Consider the following 15,051-nt stretch of genomic DNA (forward strand, 5'->3'; position numbering starts at 1 on the left):
TTGTGCAGCCCCCGACTGAGGCTCACGCTGGAGGTGGGCGGGGTTGAGAAGCAGCCGCAGCCTTGGGCTGTCCCACTGGACCGAGGGGCCCGCAGGGGGTTTCCAGGGTTAAAATCAGCCTCTTAGAAACAGCCCCCGCCAACCAAGATTTCTGTTTCTGGCTCCAGCTGCCCACTTAGTTATTCCCTCAACGCACCCAAGAAATATTTATGGGGTACAAATGAGGGCTAGACCCTGTGCCGGGTTCTGGGGCACACGGCGGGGGGGCAGTGCGGGGTAGGTGGCGGGAACCTCCCTTGGGGGAGGGGCCGGCAGGGATGGGCAGCGATGATGAAGCCCTCCGTCCCCCTGACATCTTATTTGCTCACCCCCGGGGAATTAGGGGAAAGTTAAGTTCTCGTTGATGATTTATCAGAGAGCCTGTTCGAATGTGAATTAAGAAGATAATACGTCTTAGCCACATTGGAAGACACCTTACTGAACATGAGTTTTGACCAGGCGCTAGGGATCAGTCACTTCCTACTTGAACAATAACGAAAAATACAAGAACATACAGGGCTTTTCCAGTAAGGGTGCCCAACTTTAGAGATGGCTCTTTCTCTTTTTTTAATTAAAAAAATGTTTATTTATATTTGAGAGAGACAGCGAGTGAGCAGGGGAGGGGCAGAGAGAGAGAGGGAGACACAGGATCTGAAACAGGCTCCAGGCCCGACGTGAGGCTCGAACTCATGAATCGCAAGATCATGACCTGAGCTGAAGTCAGATGCTCAAATGACAGAGCCACCCAGTCGCCCCCTAGAGACGGCTTTTTCAAGAGTGCCAAGCAGGGTTAAGGAGGCAGAGAGTGGGGTTCAGCCGGCCTGCTCTCAGCCCTGGGGGCATCCCCGCTCCTGCCTGGAACTGTCAGACCCTGTCCTGTCCTTCTCCCCAGAAGCCGGGCCACAGCATGACATTTTCTAAAGGAGAAAGCTCCGGTTTCTCTCTCCTCTTGGATGAACCTGACCTACAAGTCGGTAGAAGTCAGCCAGTCAGCTGAAAGCCTCACTGTGACTCATCTGTAAAATGGGGTGATTGGGGAAGTCCCCGAGAGAGTCGCACATGAGACTCAGTGGTGCCGAATGTTCTAGAACACAGATGGCCTCACCCGTGGGACTGTTGGCCTGGGCTCAAAGTGAGTGAGGCTTAGATGGGAGCTGGAGTCTGAAACCGGAGCCCCTGCACGAGCGAGCAGCCCTCACCACCCCCCACAATCACCCCGGGGACACTCGGGCCAAGGGGTGCTGTGGTTTTCACATCCTCTCGGGGGCATTGGGCTCCAGGGGCCACCTGAGCCACCAGCCCCCTGGGGAGGCAGCCCAGCCCTCCAGCCCACAGAGCTCTGGGCCGGGGCACGGGGGAGGGGCGCTAGGGTCACTGAAGCCAGGCCTGGGGGTTGGTGGGGGGCGCTCCTCACTGGCCCAGTCTCTGAAGAGGACTCAGCTCCTACACTTCAGTGCGAAACAGAGGCAAGAGCTGGGCTCCCTGGGAGGCCAAGTGAGCAGAGGTGGGTGGCTGGACAACAGAGGGGCCAGTGGGTACACTGGTGGGCGGACAGATGGACAGTGAAAGCCCGAAGGAAGGACCCTGGAAACGGTGGCCAGGGACCAAAGACGGCAAGTGGACTCTAAGCTCCACAAAGGCGACTCTATTTTGTTCACTGCTCCATCTCCAGCCGGCACGCCCGAGGCGCTCAGAAAAGCCCCATTTGTAGTGTGTGCGCCATGCGTGTTTTTCCATGGTGTACATGGCCAATTTTAAACTACTCATCTGACTACTCACCGCTAATGACTCTAAACGGGATTGGGATCTAAACAGGATTTGGAAGGAGATGCGAGCCATCCACTGTCCCAGCTGGGCCGAGCCAGCCCCGGAAGCATGCTGCTCGTGGGAGCCCAGAGGGGCGTTGGGACGGGCTGGGGGGCTTCAGGGAGGAGGCAGTGCTTGATGGACTTTGAAACATGAATAGGAACTGTTAGATGCACCAGCTCTTCGGGTGGAAGGAAGAGGTTGAACAAGGGCCTGGAGGTGTGACGGAGCCCCGAGCACCTGGAGGTGGAGAAGGCGGCTCCTTGTCACCCAGAGGCCTGGCCAGGAGTGCTGATGAGTGTCTCTCTGTCTCTTTAAGTTTATTTATTTTGAGAGACAGGGAGAGAGAGCACGAACAGGTGATGGGTAGAGAGAAGGTCAAGCAGGCTCCTTGCCATTAGTATGGAGCCTGACGCTGGGCTTGAACCCACAAACCGCGAGATCATAACCCAAGCTGAGATCAAGAGTCAGACACTTAACCGATGGAGCCACCCAGGCGCCCCCGTGAGTGACTCTTAAGAGCCAGGAGGATCAGGGTGCCTGGGCGGCTCTGCCAAGTAAGCATCCGACTTCAGCTCAGGTCATGATCTCAGGGGTCGTGTGTTCGAGCCCCACTTGGGGCTCTAGTCTCCTGATCCCAAATATAGCTCTTCCTGCCCTTGCTCTGCTGGAAGGGACCAAGGTCGAGGTAACACCCATGGGTGCCTGCTGCTTCTGCCTGTGCGGTATCTGTGTGGGGCTGCTGACCCAGCTCCAGGAGGGGCTGTGCAAGACCCAGGCCTCGCTGACAGAGCATTCCGTCCCCCCCAGCCACACCACTGGTTCAGAGACATGCATGTGACCCGAGCAGCCTGTGTGCTCTTTCTGCCGGAACCTCTGAACAATAGGGGCCGACTAAAGAAAGCCTGGGGCTGCAGTGTGGGGGGGGGGGCGCCAGGAAGGAACATTTCACCTGGCATGAGGCCAACACCCAAGAAAGCAGAGCCGGCAGTGGAGAGAGATTCCTGGTGACACCTCTTGAGCTGCTGGATCCAGCCATGCCTGAAACCATGGGTATGGAAGTCGTTATACTGTTGACCAAATGTTCCCAGCTCTTCACACTCTGGGCCCTCTTGTGTGGTTCCGCGTGACCCGGACTGGCCTGTGGGCTGTGAGGAGAGGTGGTGACGTCTCACTTCTGGGCCAGAGCATTCCCCTGACCACTGATGCTCCTCTTTGCCACCGTGAGCAGTGACGGAGGTGCTGGCGGGCGGCCCCATCAGCCTGGGTCCTCACATGAGGAGACTTGGAGCGCGGAGCCTCCGCCTTACCCGAGATGGACCCGAATCGTGAGCAAGAAATCAATCCCTGTGTAACCCGACCAGATGTGGGGACTGCCTGTTAGCACAGCCCAGCCTGGCCTGACGGGGCTGAGGAGCCATGAGTTTCCTTTTTTGGCCTCAGTGGGTTTGAGATGGTTTCGTGTCACTTGCAGTGGGAAACGTGAGGACTCCACTCCCATCCTGGGAGCCGGGGGACCAGGCTCCATCCCTTCTCACGAACGCCTGCTGTCTCTGAGCCTCAGTTTCCTCTGAAGAATTTTTAAATGTTTATTTATTTTGAGAGGGTGGGGGAGGAGCAGAGAGAAAAAGGGGGAGAGAGAGAATCCCAAGCAGGCTCCATGATCAGCAGGGAGCCCGATGCAGAACTTGATCCCATGACCCTGGGATCACGACCTGAGCCAAAATCAAAAGTCAGATGCTTAACCGACTAAGCTGTCAGGCGCCCTGGGTCTTGTCTGTTTTATTCCCTTCTATCTCTCAGAGTCTCGAATACTGCCTGGCATATAGCAGGTGCTCAGCAAATGCTGAGTGAATGAATGAATGAGTGAGTGAATCATCCGAAGGCAGAGTATCGGCTGACAAGGCAGTGGGCAGAGAGGAAGGAGAGGACTGAGCCCAGGAGGGAGCCTCCTCGCCCTGACTCTGGGAATGCCACAGAACGGAACACAGAGATGAAGACAGGGACCTGCGTGGAAGTCTGTAAATGGAACAGGGGCCCCTTCCCTGTTGCACACACCACGGGGCATCTAGGGGTCTTTCCTCCATCCCTAGTGGCAACAGATTTGAGGTTGAGATTTGATCTCAACCGCAGCAGAGGCTGGACAGACCAGAGGAAGCGGAACGAGCAAGGATCAGTGCTGTCACCTGCTGGTGACCACTGGAACTTGGCCTCATGCTCTTCTCTCCATCTGCCAGGTGCTGTGTCAAGTCTGATGGTCACAGCAACCCTCTGCAGTGGGAATATGGTGGTGAGGACACACGGTGAACTGACGGGTCCTTTTGTTAATTGGACAGGGCTGACTTCTATGCATTGGGAGACTGGGCAGGCACAGGACCCCGGACCACGGGGGTGGTGAGATCTCACAAAGCAGGGAGATCCCACATGTGCACGCACAGTCACACACACACACACACCTACACGTCTATGCACACATCCACGCATACATGCACCATTGGAAAATCCCTGGCAGAAGTGGGCCAAGGGTCGGAGGGAGAGATCACTCTCAGCCCAGGTGAGAAAAAGGCAGGAAGGGGAGGAAGGGGGACTGGGTGGAGGGGCCCGGGAGGAGGGCTGGACAAGATCTGAGGACTCAAGACAGAAGGGAGGCGGGGCCCGCGAGGCAGCTGCAAGGAGGAGGAAATTCAGGACGTGGGTGCCGGTATTTTGGCTCAGGTCATGACCCCAGGGTCAGGGGATCGAGTTCTGCATCAGGAACAGGTATGCCGGTGAGGGGGAGATGTCCAGAGGCAGGTGTGCCAGGGACCCCGTTGGGGGAGTGGACTGGGCTTTATCTATGGGACATTTTATGTGAAAAGGGCATCACAGGCCCCTGTTTTGTAGGGCTCATAAAGTGGAGGCACAAAGAAAAACGTCTTCAGGGGAAAGGAGCTTGGAGGCTTAAGTGTTACCTGTACTGTTTTAAGTGTTTTTTTTTTTAAATGTTTTATTTATTTCTAGGAGAGAGAGAGACAGCATGAGCAGGGGAGGGTCAGAGAGAGAGAGGGAGACACAGACTGAAACAGGCTCCAGGCTCTGAGCTGGCAGTCAGCACAGAGCCCGACGCGGGGCTCGAACCCACGAACCGTGAGATCATGACCCAAGTGAAAGTCGGACGCTTAACCGACTAAGCCACCCGGGCGCCCCCTGTTTTAAGTGTTTTAAAGAGAATGGATTACCGTGTTGCAGATGTAAGTTAAAAGGAATAAGAACCAAATGNCTCTGAGCTGGCAGTCAGCACAGAGCCCGACGCGGGGCTCGAACCCACGAACCGTGAGATCATGACCCAAGTGAAAGTCGGACGCTTAACCGACTAAGCCACCCGGGCGCCCCCTGTTTTAAGTGTTTTAAAGAGAATGGATTACCGTGTTGCAGATGTAAGTTAAAAGGAATAAGAACCAAATGAGTTGGGGGGGCAGGTGGGAACACAGAATGGACAGAAGCACGGGTGTCTGGGCCCTGTGGTGGGCCCTGTGGTTCCAGCAAGGGGCAGGCCGGGGTGAACAGGTCAGGTGCCCTCACGGGCAGATGTATGGATGCATGGATGGGCGGGTGGATGGATGGATGGATGGATGGGTAGATGGATGGGCAGATGGGCGGGTGGATAAATGGATGGGCGGATGGGCAGATGGATGGATGGATGGGTGGATGGATGGGTGGATGGGCAGAAGGATGGATGGGTGGATGGATGGATGGATGGATGGGCGGGTGGATGGATGGATGGATGGGTAGATGGATGGGCAGATGGGCAGGTGGACAAATGGGTGGGCGGATGGACGGATGGAAGGATGGGTGGATGGATGGGTGGATGGGCAGAAGGATGGATGGGTGGATGGATGCATGGATGGACAGATGGATGGGTAGTTGGATAGGTGGATGGGCAGAGAGATGGATGGATGTGTGGATGGATAGGTGGATGGGTGGATGGATGGATAGGTGGATGGATGGGCAGATGGATGGATGGATGGATGAATTGGTGGGTGGACAGACAGATGAACAGATGTACAGGTGGGTAGAGTGAGGAACAGATCATCCTTGCACAGAATGGGTGGCTGTGGAATGTAACAGAAGCCCATCTCTCCACCGGAGGGCTGCACTCCTCGTCACTGTCCTATCCCCCAAACACAGGCCCAAACCATCGTTCATCGTTGGGGGGGGGGGGGACAGAAAAGAAGATAAACTCTGCTGACCCCTACCATGTGCTCGCACCTCGTATTCTTCAGTGTATCTGGTCCTCCTGCGAGGACCTCCATTTTTCAAAGGAGAAAACTAAAGCTCTGAGACATGAATGCCAACACTGGGTTCCCGTGACCCTCTCTCTCCTCCCACACATGTTCCCAAAGGAAGCGCGTGGCATTTGTGAAGTATTTTCTGTTCATAGAGCAGAGAGCACCCCTTATTCTATTTGGTGTCAAAAAAAATCCCCCTAAATACTACTTCTTTTACATTTGAGTAAAAATGAGTAAAAATGAGAAAAGAAAACAAGATGATGTTAAGATCGGTCTTGGCTGTGCTGGGGTTCACCCTCAGACTCCCTTCCTTTGTGCCCATCCTGCCCCTCGTCACCCTGGAGGCTGGCCTGGGGTGACCAGGGTCCAGGTCCCGGGATAGAGACACCGGGCCACGAGCTGGCCTGCTCTGCACTGCAGATCAGACCCGGTCTGGGTGGGCTGCTCTTTACATCCAAGAACCTGGCGGGTGAGGCTGGGCACGTCCCACACTTCCGGCTGCTGGTTGCAGTTGTTGCTGGGTCTCTCCGTTTTTCAACAAGGTAGAAATCTGGAGTTTTAAAAGATGTGAAATGTCCAATTTTCAAAGAAATTTTGGTGTTTTATTTGCTTATGAGAGAGACATCGTGAGCAGGGGAGGGTCAGAGTAAGGGAAACACAGAATCAGAAGCAGGCTCCAGGCTCTGAGCTAGCTGTCAGCACAGAGCCCGACGTGGGGCTCGAACCCATGAACTGTAGGATCATGACCTGAGCCGAAGTTGGACGCTTAATCAACTGAGCCACCCAGGTGCCCCTCCAGTATTTTTTCTTAAGTGTTGGCAATTAACGGACACACACAGACACACAGACACAGATGGAAGAAGGGGAGGGGAGGGGAGAGAGCTAGAGGGCTTCCATTCCCCAAGCCCACGCCCCAGGCCTGTGAGCTCTCTGGCAGGCGAACCTGCAGGCCCTTCTCTGTCAAGGCCAGGCCCGGGGCCCTGCTGAGGAGGAGGAGGAGGAGGGGGAGGGGAGGGGAAGGGGAAAGGGGAGGAGGAAGAGGAGGAGGGGTCTTGGGCAGAGGCACCGCCCCCTCTTCCTCTGGTTTTACTGTTCTGGTTTTACTGGGAATGTCTGTTCCTGGCTGTTCGCAGCTGAAAGCAGGGGACCCCCCCAGGGGATCAGGCGTTCTTTAGGAAACACACAAAACTAAATGCATTTTACTTCACTTTAATTAAAAAAAAAAACACAAAATAAATACATGCCAAGAGATGTTTTTTTTTTTGTTTTTAAGAGAAAAGGTGAAAAGAGCACACAGATCCCAGGCCTCCGTGGCCCCTGGGCTGCAGCGGCAGGAAGCAGTGCCCGCCCCGCCGAGGCCTGCGGGCGGCTGGCCAGGCTGCAGAGGGACGCGGGCTCTTCTCCGGGGGCTCGGTCAGGTGTCCCGCCTGGAGCAAGAAAGTCCCTGCCGGGGCCCTGCCGCCCAGGGGCACCATGGTGGCCGCCATCTGCAATGGAGGGGTGAGCAACGCGAGCTCCCGACCCCTTGTGGCCAAAGGACAAGGCTGAGGGCCGCAGGAGACCCTGGTGCCAGGCAGGTGGCTCTTTCCCAGTGGTGGCTGCAGCTTGGAAGCCACCCAAGTCCAGGCCCGCTTGGGCCGTCTGGACTCGCCACCATCCAGCTGCCAGAGAGGGCCGTGCCCCGGGAACTAGAGGGGGAGAGCGGGCCGGTCTCCTGGCAGGGGCTCCCTTACAGGCCGCGCTGTGACCTAGCAGGGCGGAAAGGCCAGCCCGGGGGAGCGCTCCCTTGGCACAGACCTGCCCCTGTGCACAGGGTGGGCGCGCTGGGCAAAGTGGAGCCCCGTCCCCCAGTCACTCCCACCTCAGGGGGCCCGTGCGGGAGGGGGGTCGTGGTGGCCACACGTGCCTCATAAGTGGATCCACTTGTTCCAGTTGACCTCATGGGGGAACACGCGGCCCAGGCGCAGGGTGCAGTCCAACGTGGGCTCGTAGAACACCGTGGGGCTCCCACTCAGGCTGGAGGGCGCCGGGGCCTCCTGCACCCCGGGTTGGGAGAAGAGGGAGACGGCCGCGGGCTTTCTCAGCAAGCACTTCTTAATGCAGCCGAGGGACTCCAGGCCCTGCAGAGGTGGGACACCCAGGTTGACGGTGACCTCCACCCATCCAGGGAGCTGCAAGGGCAGGGTGGGTGTGTGTGTGTGGTGGTGGTGGTGGGAGACGGGTGTGGGGCTCATGGGGGGGAGGGGAGCACGTGTCTGGGCGGGGGTGGGGGGTGGGTCTGTGCACCCTCAGGCAGAGCCTAGAACTGCACCCCCCCCCAACAGTCCAGCCCCAGCAGCCCTGCTCAAGGGCAGGGGCGGGGCGGCCGCACCTGCAGCAGCTCGAGCACGGCGACTGGCTGCAGCACACCCTGGTAGTGCCGCAGCAGGCAGCTCTCGGGGACACCGGGCCGGGTCATGATGTGGTAGAGCACGGCCTCCATCATGCCCTTGCACACCGGCACGTTCAGGTGGCCATCCACGATGCGCCATGGGCGGGCGACGAATGAGACGCCCTCGCCGTCCCTGTGGGTGCGGTAGGCGGGGTCAGGCTTGGCGGGCGGGGCGCTGAGGCCCCTCCCACATGGATGGAGGGGACCCACACCCCCTCAGTCTCAACCGAGGCCTTGATGAGCCTACCCCGCAGGACCCCCCACTGGCCGGGGAGGGGAAGAGCTTTGACTTCTGGATTTACCAGCTCTGTCCTGGACCCTGAGGCACCGGCTGCCTCCACACTGGGCCCAGCTCAGGTCGTATCCAGCAGTCTCCCCCTTACTGCTGGGGAGCTGGTCTGCCTGGTCTGCGACAAGGGGCCCTGGCACAGAACAGGCCTGGGAGCGGCTGGACACTGGGCTGTGCCCGCCATGGAAGGGCCGCGCACACACACATGTGGGGTCGCCCCCCGCCCCAAAAAGCCCCCTGAGAAGCCCAGGGCTCCAGATGGACCCACACACTGCATAAGTCTACACCTCGGGACCTTGCTCTGTCCCTCCAGCAAGCGGGACGAAGTCCCCCAAGTCCGCAGGGCCCCCTGCTGAGAATCACTGTGCCAGACGGTGAACAGTCTCCATGTGATGATCACTGCGGGGACCCTGGGGACATGTGCCCCACCCTCGTTCCACGCCCCACCCGGGTCACCTGGATCTGGGCACACACTCACTTTTCCCATGCTGCTTGGGACAGGCTGGCGGCCACGGAACTCTCTGCCGAACCTGGTGGGAGACAGAAAGGTCAAGAGAGACCTAAGAGGTGGGGTCCATCTCCTCCTCCTCCCTGAGGACCACACGTACGTGTGGGCTCTGGGGCTCTGGGGACGAGAGCGCGAGCGGAGGGACGGCAGCCATGTTCCTCACGGAGCAGCGAGCTCATGGGGGCCACAGCCAGCACCCCCAGAACAAAACTGGGCTGGGCCATGGTGTGCGAGTGTGTGGGGTGTCCCCAGGGCCCCGAGGAGCCCCTTATCTCCCACCTCGAGGCCCCGGCTGCAGAGCCCTGGGCATAAACGCCAGGCAGACCCTTTGGCGGCTGCAGAGGCTGCATTGCACAGACAGCAGCATCTCTGCCGCCGGATGGGAAAGCGGCAGGGTTCCGTCCCCGCGCCTCCGCCAATCCTGGCAGAAAGCGAGGCGCCTCCTGCTTTGGGCACTGCTCCCTCGCATGGGACACCTCAGCACACAGTGCCCTCCACCCCCGAGTCCATGCGGGTGATTGCCACCCGCTCGGCCCTGTGGAGCCCTCTAGTGGAAGCAGGAAGCGGACGCAGGCAAGACCTTTCTCCTTATAAGGAACGGCTGGAGGAAGCTGCCTTGGTGCAGGTTCCCAGTCTCGGGGCAACATGTGGGGGCCCCTCCGGCCCAAGGGCACAGGATGGGCAGGTGGGGGATGGGGAGTTGGCAGACAAGGCTCGGTACCTCTGGGGTCTTCCGATCCCTGTGGCAGCTGGGCCTGACAGCTCAGCAGCTCCTGGCTGAGAGGGCTGGGCACCCCGAGGTCCTCTCGGTGCTCCTGGCTGGCCTCGGGCGCCCCTGGGCTGGACTCCTGCACATCCGCGTCCCCGGGAGCTGCTGGCGGGGCTCGCGCAGGGGCCTCTGGTTGTTCTGCTGCTCTGGTTCCGGGGCTCAGGGACAAGCGCACATCCTGGAGCGTGGGCCTCTTAGCGGGGGGCTTCTGGGGACTCTCCAGGTCGGTGTCCCCGCCTGCACGGGCCACGTCGCTGCTTGTCCAGCTGGCACGCCTCTTGGGGCCCCGGGGGCCCCGGGGGTCTGCTCTCTGAGCATCTGCATCCTCCTTTTTGCCTTTTGGCCGCACTGAGTGCAGGAGCCAGGGCTGGGCAGAGGCCATGGCCACCAGGCGAACCGTGTTGGCGCCGACCTCCACCACCTGGTGGTGCTCCAGGAGGTCCTAGGAGAAGCGGGAGACGGGGGGGTCTGCACGGGACCAGGGTCCTCACACCCGCTTCCCTCGCCCAACATGTGCAAGCGGCCCGAGCAAATGGTGAGCCCGGCTCCCCCGGGAAGGACATCTCGGACCTGGGTCTGGCTTCCAGCCCCAGGTGGCCCCCTCTCTCGGCTTGGTGTGAACTCTCGGGACCACAGCCGCGCCCCTGACGCTGCCGTGGCCCATCCTCCTGGGGAGCCCCACGCCCCACGCTCTGTTCCCGCGTGATGATGGGAGCTACTCGTGTACTTATGCAGAGCCCTGCTCCCAAGGCCCTCGTTCTGATCTAGGCCCCGCGCCAACACGGGGCTGTCTTTCTTTTTCTTTCTAGATTTGAAAGCCCCCAGGTGGGGGTTCGAGAACCTTGCCGCAGTCAGTTCCCGTCCTGGAACCAGGACTCCTAGCCGGGTGGTGCAGGATGGGGACGGTCGCGGAGGCGCTCGCCACCTGATTCCGTCACAGCGTGGCCCCAGCCGAGCCCGCCCGGCCAGTGTCCCGGGAGCACGGCCCACCTGGATGTAGTCAGCGAAGGTCCTGGTGCGCTCGCTGTCTGTCCTCTCGAAGGCAGAGAACCACTTGCTCAGCTCCACTCGGTCCACCCCGAAGCACCCCGTGGCCGCTATGGCCCCCTGGACCTCCAGTGCCGCGCACACGTCCCCGGGTTCGTAGCCGGACAGCTCCAGCTGGTGGACGAACTCCTCCAGGCCGCAGGGGCCCTCCTGGCTGCTGATGAGCCTGGTGAACGTGTCGGGGAGGCAGGATATTCCCACTGGGAGCTCTTCCAGGGACGTGGCTGTGAGGACAAGGAGGCCCCGCCATCAGCCCAGGCCGGAGCACGAGCTCCAGTGCCCACTCACTGCCCCCCAAACAGTGAAGGGGACCTTCTGGGGACATGGGGCACCGCCCCTGGCAGTCAGGCTTTTGACCCCGTGTCCCTCGATGCCCTTGGGGCCAGAGTTTGAGAACTGCAGCCTCGGTGCCCTGGTGGGGGGCCTGCCTCACTGGTGCTCCTGTGCTCCCGGCTCCCCAGACCCTGGGAGACAGCCCGCGTGTGCTCCCGCGAGCCAGGGCCAGCGTGTGTTCTTCCCATAAAAGCGGTCTCTGCCACGACCGCAGTCACACGGACCACATCTGCACCCGGGCCAAGCTCCAGAGCACAGGACACCAACTGGGGTTCTGGAACTGCAGACAGACACCGTGCCCCCCAGCAGGGGGGTGAGGGGAGGGCGGAGGCCAGAGGGCTGGGCAGGGGTCCGGGTGCCAGGGAGGAGGGATGGCCTCACAGCCAGGGTACGCGGCCAAGGGAGGTGTAGGTAGGCTACTTAGAGTTTCATGCGTAATTGACAGAAGAGCCAGAAAGAGTGTAATCGTTGGAAATAACGGAGGTGACAGACAATGAACGTAAGCTGAAGACTCAGCTATCATAGCAGGGGATCAGAGGTGACACTTAAAACGTTTGTAACTGTGTGATTTCGAGTGACAGAGAAAACTGGCTGCGGTGACAAGGCGGGACACGGGCCGGGGGGCCCTGCGGGGGTGTGGCAGAGAGGAACAGAAGATGGGGTCTGCTCTACCACAGCCGCTGGAGGGGGCGGCCCGGGAGGAGCGGGGTCAGGGTTCGTCTCAGCCAGGTCAGCTGGGGCTCCTGCGCGAGGCTGGCAGGTGGGTGACGAGGGTCGGGGCACAGGGCGGCCGGTGGGGTATCGCTCACCGACGGGCCAGAGCCGGGTGGGCGCGGGGGTGCGGCGGAGCCGGAACTTCACCAGGCAGGAGTTCACCACGATGCTGTCGTTGGGGTTCAGGTTGCGGGTGCTGACGATGCCGGGCGCGCAGTAGCCGCGCATCAGCAGGTAGTTGGTGTGGGAGGCCTGGCGGGCTTTCACCTCGATGGCCCGGTGCTTGCCCGCAGAGCCCTCATCCAAGTCTTCCTCGTCGTCGTCATCCTCGTCCAAGCCCCCGTCCTTCCCCAGGCTGGGGGAGGAAGGTGGGCGCAGGTGAGGAGTGCGAGCCGCCGCACGCTGGCCCCCCGGGGAAGGCCTGGGCCCGCCGCGCAGCCCTTACCTCTTAATGACCTCGTTCTCCACCATGGAGCTGTCCACCACCACGATCTGCTCTGGGATCCGGACATCCACGGAAATGAGGCCCAGGGAGAAGAGGGTCAGGGCGGCCACACAGTGTCCCCCGGGGCCGTCCAGAGAAAATGCCACCATGTCACGTGCAGGCTCATTATTGTCCTGGTCTTTGAAGGAAAAATTATCAGGCTGGTCCAACTTGCCGGCAGCCAGGAGTTTCTTGAAGAACTGGAACGATTCCGTGCAGACGGTGCTTGGAAATCGCCAAGTAAAAATCCTGTGTGGACAAAGGGGGGGGTGAGGTCCCAACCGAGGACGGGATGCTGGAGGGCTTCGTGCGACGGGCCACAGGCGCTTCAGATCTTTGCGTTTAAAAGTGACCATGCCGGCTTCCCCGCAAAGCCCTCTCTGCGCCTCCGGGAAGGCACCGGGTTCCAATCTACCTCTGCGCACGCCTTCCCTGTCACCGGGGCGCCTGCTTGGTGGGGCCGTGGCCTTTCATCTAACTTGCTACTCTGTGCCTCAAGGCCTTTCGCTGTGAACGGCCACCAGATCGGGGAAGATGGATGCGCGTTTTGTGATAAACTTCACCTTCACGCAAGGCCACCCCGAAGCACACGGAGATGAGAGGCCGCGAGCGTGTCTGGTTCACTGCCTCCATGAGGCGGCTGCAGAGTCCAGCCCTGGCCTCTGTCTGTAAGTGTGCCTTCCTGTGTCCCTGTCACAGGGGCCCAGGTCCCAGGGAGGGACCCAGAGGTCTTCCTGATGTGAACGCCACCCCTGGTCCACAGGCCAGAGCGCTGTAGGGGACCAGCGGTGGAGAAGTGGCCTTGCAGGACCCGGACCATGGCTTCTGCTTCCCAAGCCACGGCTCCTTGTACTATCGCAGGTGGCGTCCCAGGAAGGCTAAGGACACAGAAGGTCCCTGGGGAGGGGCCTTTAAGAAAGGTGTGAGTGCTGAGTCAAAGGCAGGAATGAAAACCCAGATCCCTCATTTTGCCATTCTCCTGCTTCTGACGACCTCAGTGCAGATCTGAGGACAGACAGGAGAGCAGCCTGCAGAAGAGGTGAGCCAAGGCCAAGGGCCGCCAAGGAGTGGCTCCTGGGACTACTTCCGCAGACTGCCTCTCCGTGTGGTTAAGGAGGCCGGTGGCACCAAATGGCGAGCGGGCGACAGAGACCTGGCACGCTGGCTGCGGAGGCCGCATCGTGAGCAGGGCTCCTGTCAGGAGGCGCCGGAAGGTGACGCACAGCACCCCCCCCCCCCACTGCCCAGGTGGCTGCTGTGCTGCATGCGGAGCTAGGAGGACGTGGGACGGCTTCACAACAAAGCGTGCGAGCCCGCAAGGCGGCTTGGTGCGGCTCCAAGCTGTGACAGTGACTGGAGGCCCGGCCAGGACGCTGTGCCGCTGGTCTGATCGTTACATTGGAAACGCATTTTGGTACACGTCCCAGACAGACCACCGTGAGCGCTGCCCTCATCCCCACGCAGGAAGCACAGGCGCAGAGGAGGGAAGTCAGTTGGGAAGCCGTGCTGCACTTGCGGCCACGCCCCGGCGGCGGTGCCCTATTCCTTGTGCTCACAGGTGCTACTTACCCCCTGCGCCTCCCAGCCCCAGGCTCACCTGTAGTAGGTCTGGGACAACTGGTAAGACATGGGCACGAAGGGCAGAGCCCGGTTTTTCTTCGGGCCGAGCATGTGGTTGACGCGGCGCCGGTTGACCAAGCTCCTCCGCTGGCACTCCATGAAGGCCTTCACCAGAATGTGGTCCTTATACTCCCGGTACAGGCGGAAAGTCTGCAACACAGCCAGGCAGCGGTGAGCAGGGCTGTCCTGGCTCTGGGGCGGAGCGGGGGAGGGGCGGGCGCTACAGGGGTCGTCTAGGGGGGGAGGGGGCCCAGGACCCTGGAGGTGTGGTGCGGGAGCGCCACGAGGGAGCCAGCAGTCCCGACCCTCTGACTTCTCCCTGCCATGTCTCCCCCCAGAGACTACAGAGAAGGACAGGCAGCTGGGAGAAAGACCACTCTGCACCCCACAGCTGAGTCTTCGGGTGAAAACACAGTGGGAGTCAACGCAGAATCACTCGGGTATCACTCTTTTCCCTACTCCTCACCCAGCCCGGCAGGATGTCCCGCTGGCTCCGCCCACACAGGATGTTCCCAAATGCATCTGCATCTGCATCTGCTTTATGCCCGTCCACGCCAGCACTCACCACTGTGGCCTCCAGCAAACCGCTCTCCCTGCGTCCACAGGCGCCACCTGTCCCCAACCCCTGACCGTTGACGACGCAGCCAAGCCATGCACTCCTCTGCCAGACCGCATGCTCCTTCCGGAGCTCAAAACCCCGATGGCTCCCCTCTGTGGCTGGAACACCCCGTCCTCAGGACTCC

At 60.4% G+C, this 15,051-nt stretch overlaps 1 protein-coding gene across 3 annotated transcripts in view; it reads right to left on the reverse strand.

The window, feature by feature from the left end:
• Positions 1 to 7,319: 7,319 nt before the first annotated feature.
• Positions 7,320 to 15,051, reverse strand: part of GTF3C1 (general transcription factor IIIC subunit 1) — a 69,520-nt gene continuing 61,788 nt past the window's right edge. Inside the window, exons 30-38 of one of the 3 annotated variants that reach the window (XM_039257522.1) lie at positions 14,286 to 14,458; positions 12,650 to 12,937; positions 12,300 to 12,559; positions 11,101 to 11,381; positions 10,063 to 10,552; positions 9,312 to 9,363; positions 8,485 to 8,677; positions 8,020 to 8,233; positions 7,320 to 7,600 (exon numbers count right to left, since the gene is read on the reverse strand). In XM_039257522.1, the coding sequence (XP_039113453.1) occupies positions 8,021 to 8,233; positions 8,485 to 8,677; positions 9,312 to 9,363; positions 10,063 to 10,552; positions 11,101 to 11,381; positions 12,300 to 12,559; positions 12,650 to 12,937; positions 14,286 to 14,458 (1,950 nt within the window). In that variant the 3' untranslated portion in view covers positions 7,320 to 7,600; position 8,020. Of the gene's footprint in view, positions 8,234 to 8,484; positions 8,678 to 9,311; positions 9,364 to 10,062; positions 10,553 to 11,100; positions 11,382 to 12,299; positions 12,560 to 12,649; positions 12,938 to 14,285; positions 14,459 to 15,051 lie in introns of all 3 variants that reach the window. The other 2 variants (XM_039257520.1, XM_039257523.1) reach the window with 2 other exon arrangements.

Source organism: Hyaena hyaena, unplaced genomic scaffold (assembly GCF_003009895.1).
Source record: "Hyaena hyaena isolate Hyena2069 unplaced genomic scaffold, ASM300989v1 scaffold_624, whole genome shotgun sequence".
Lineage (NCBI taxonomy): Eukaryota > Metazoa > Chordata > Mammalia > Carnivora > Hyaenidae > Hyaena > Hyaena hyaena.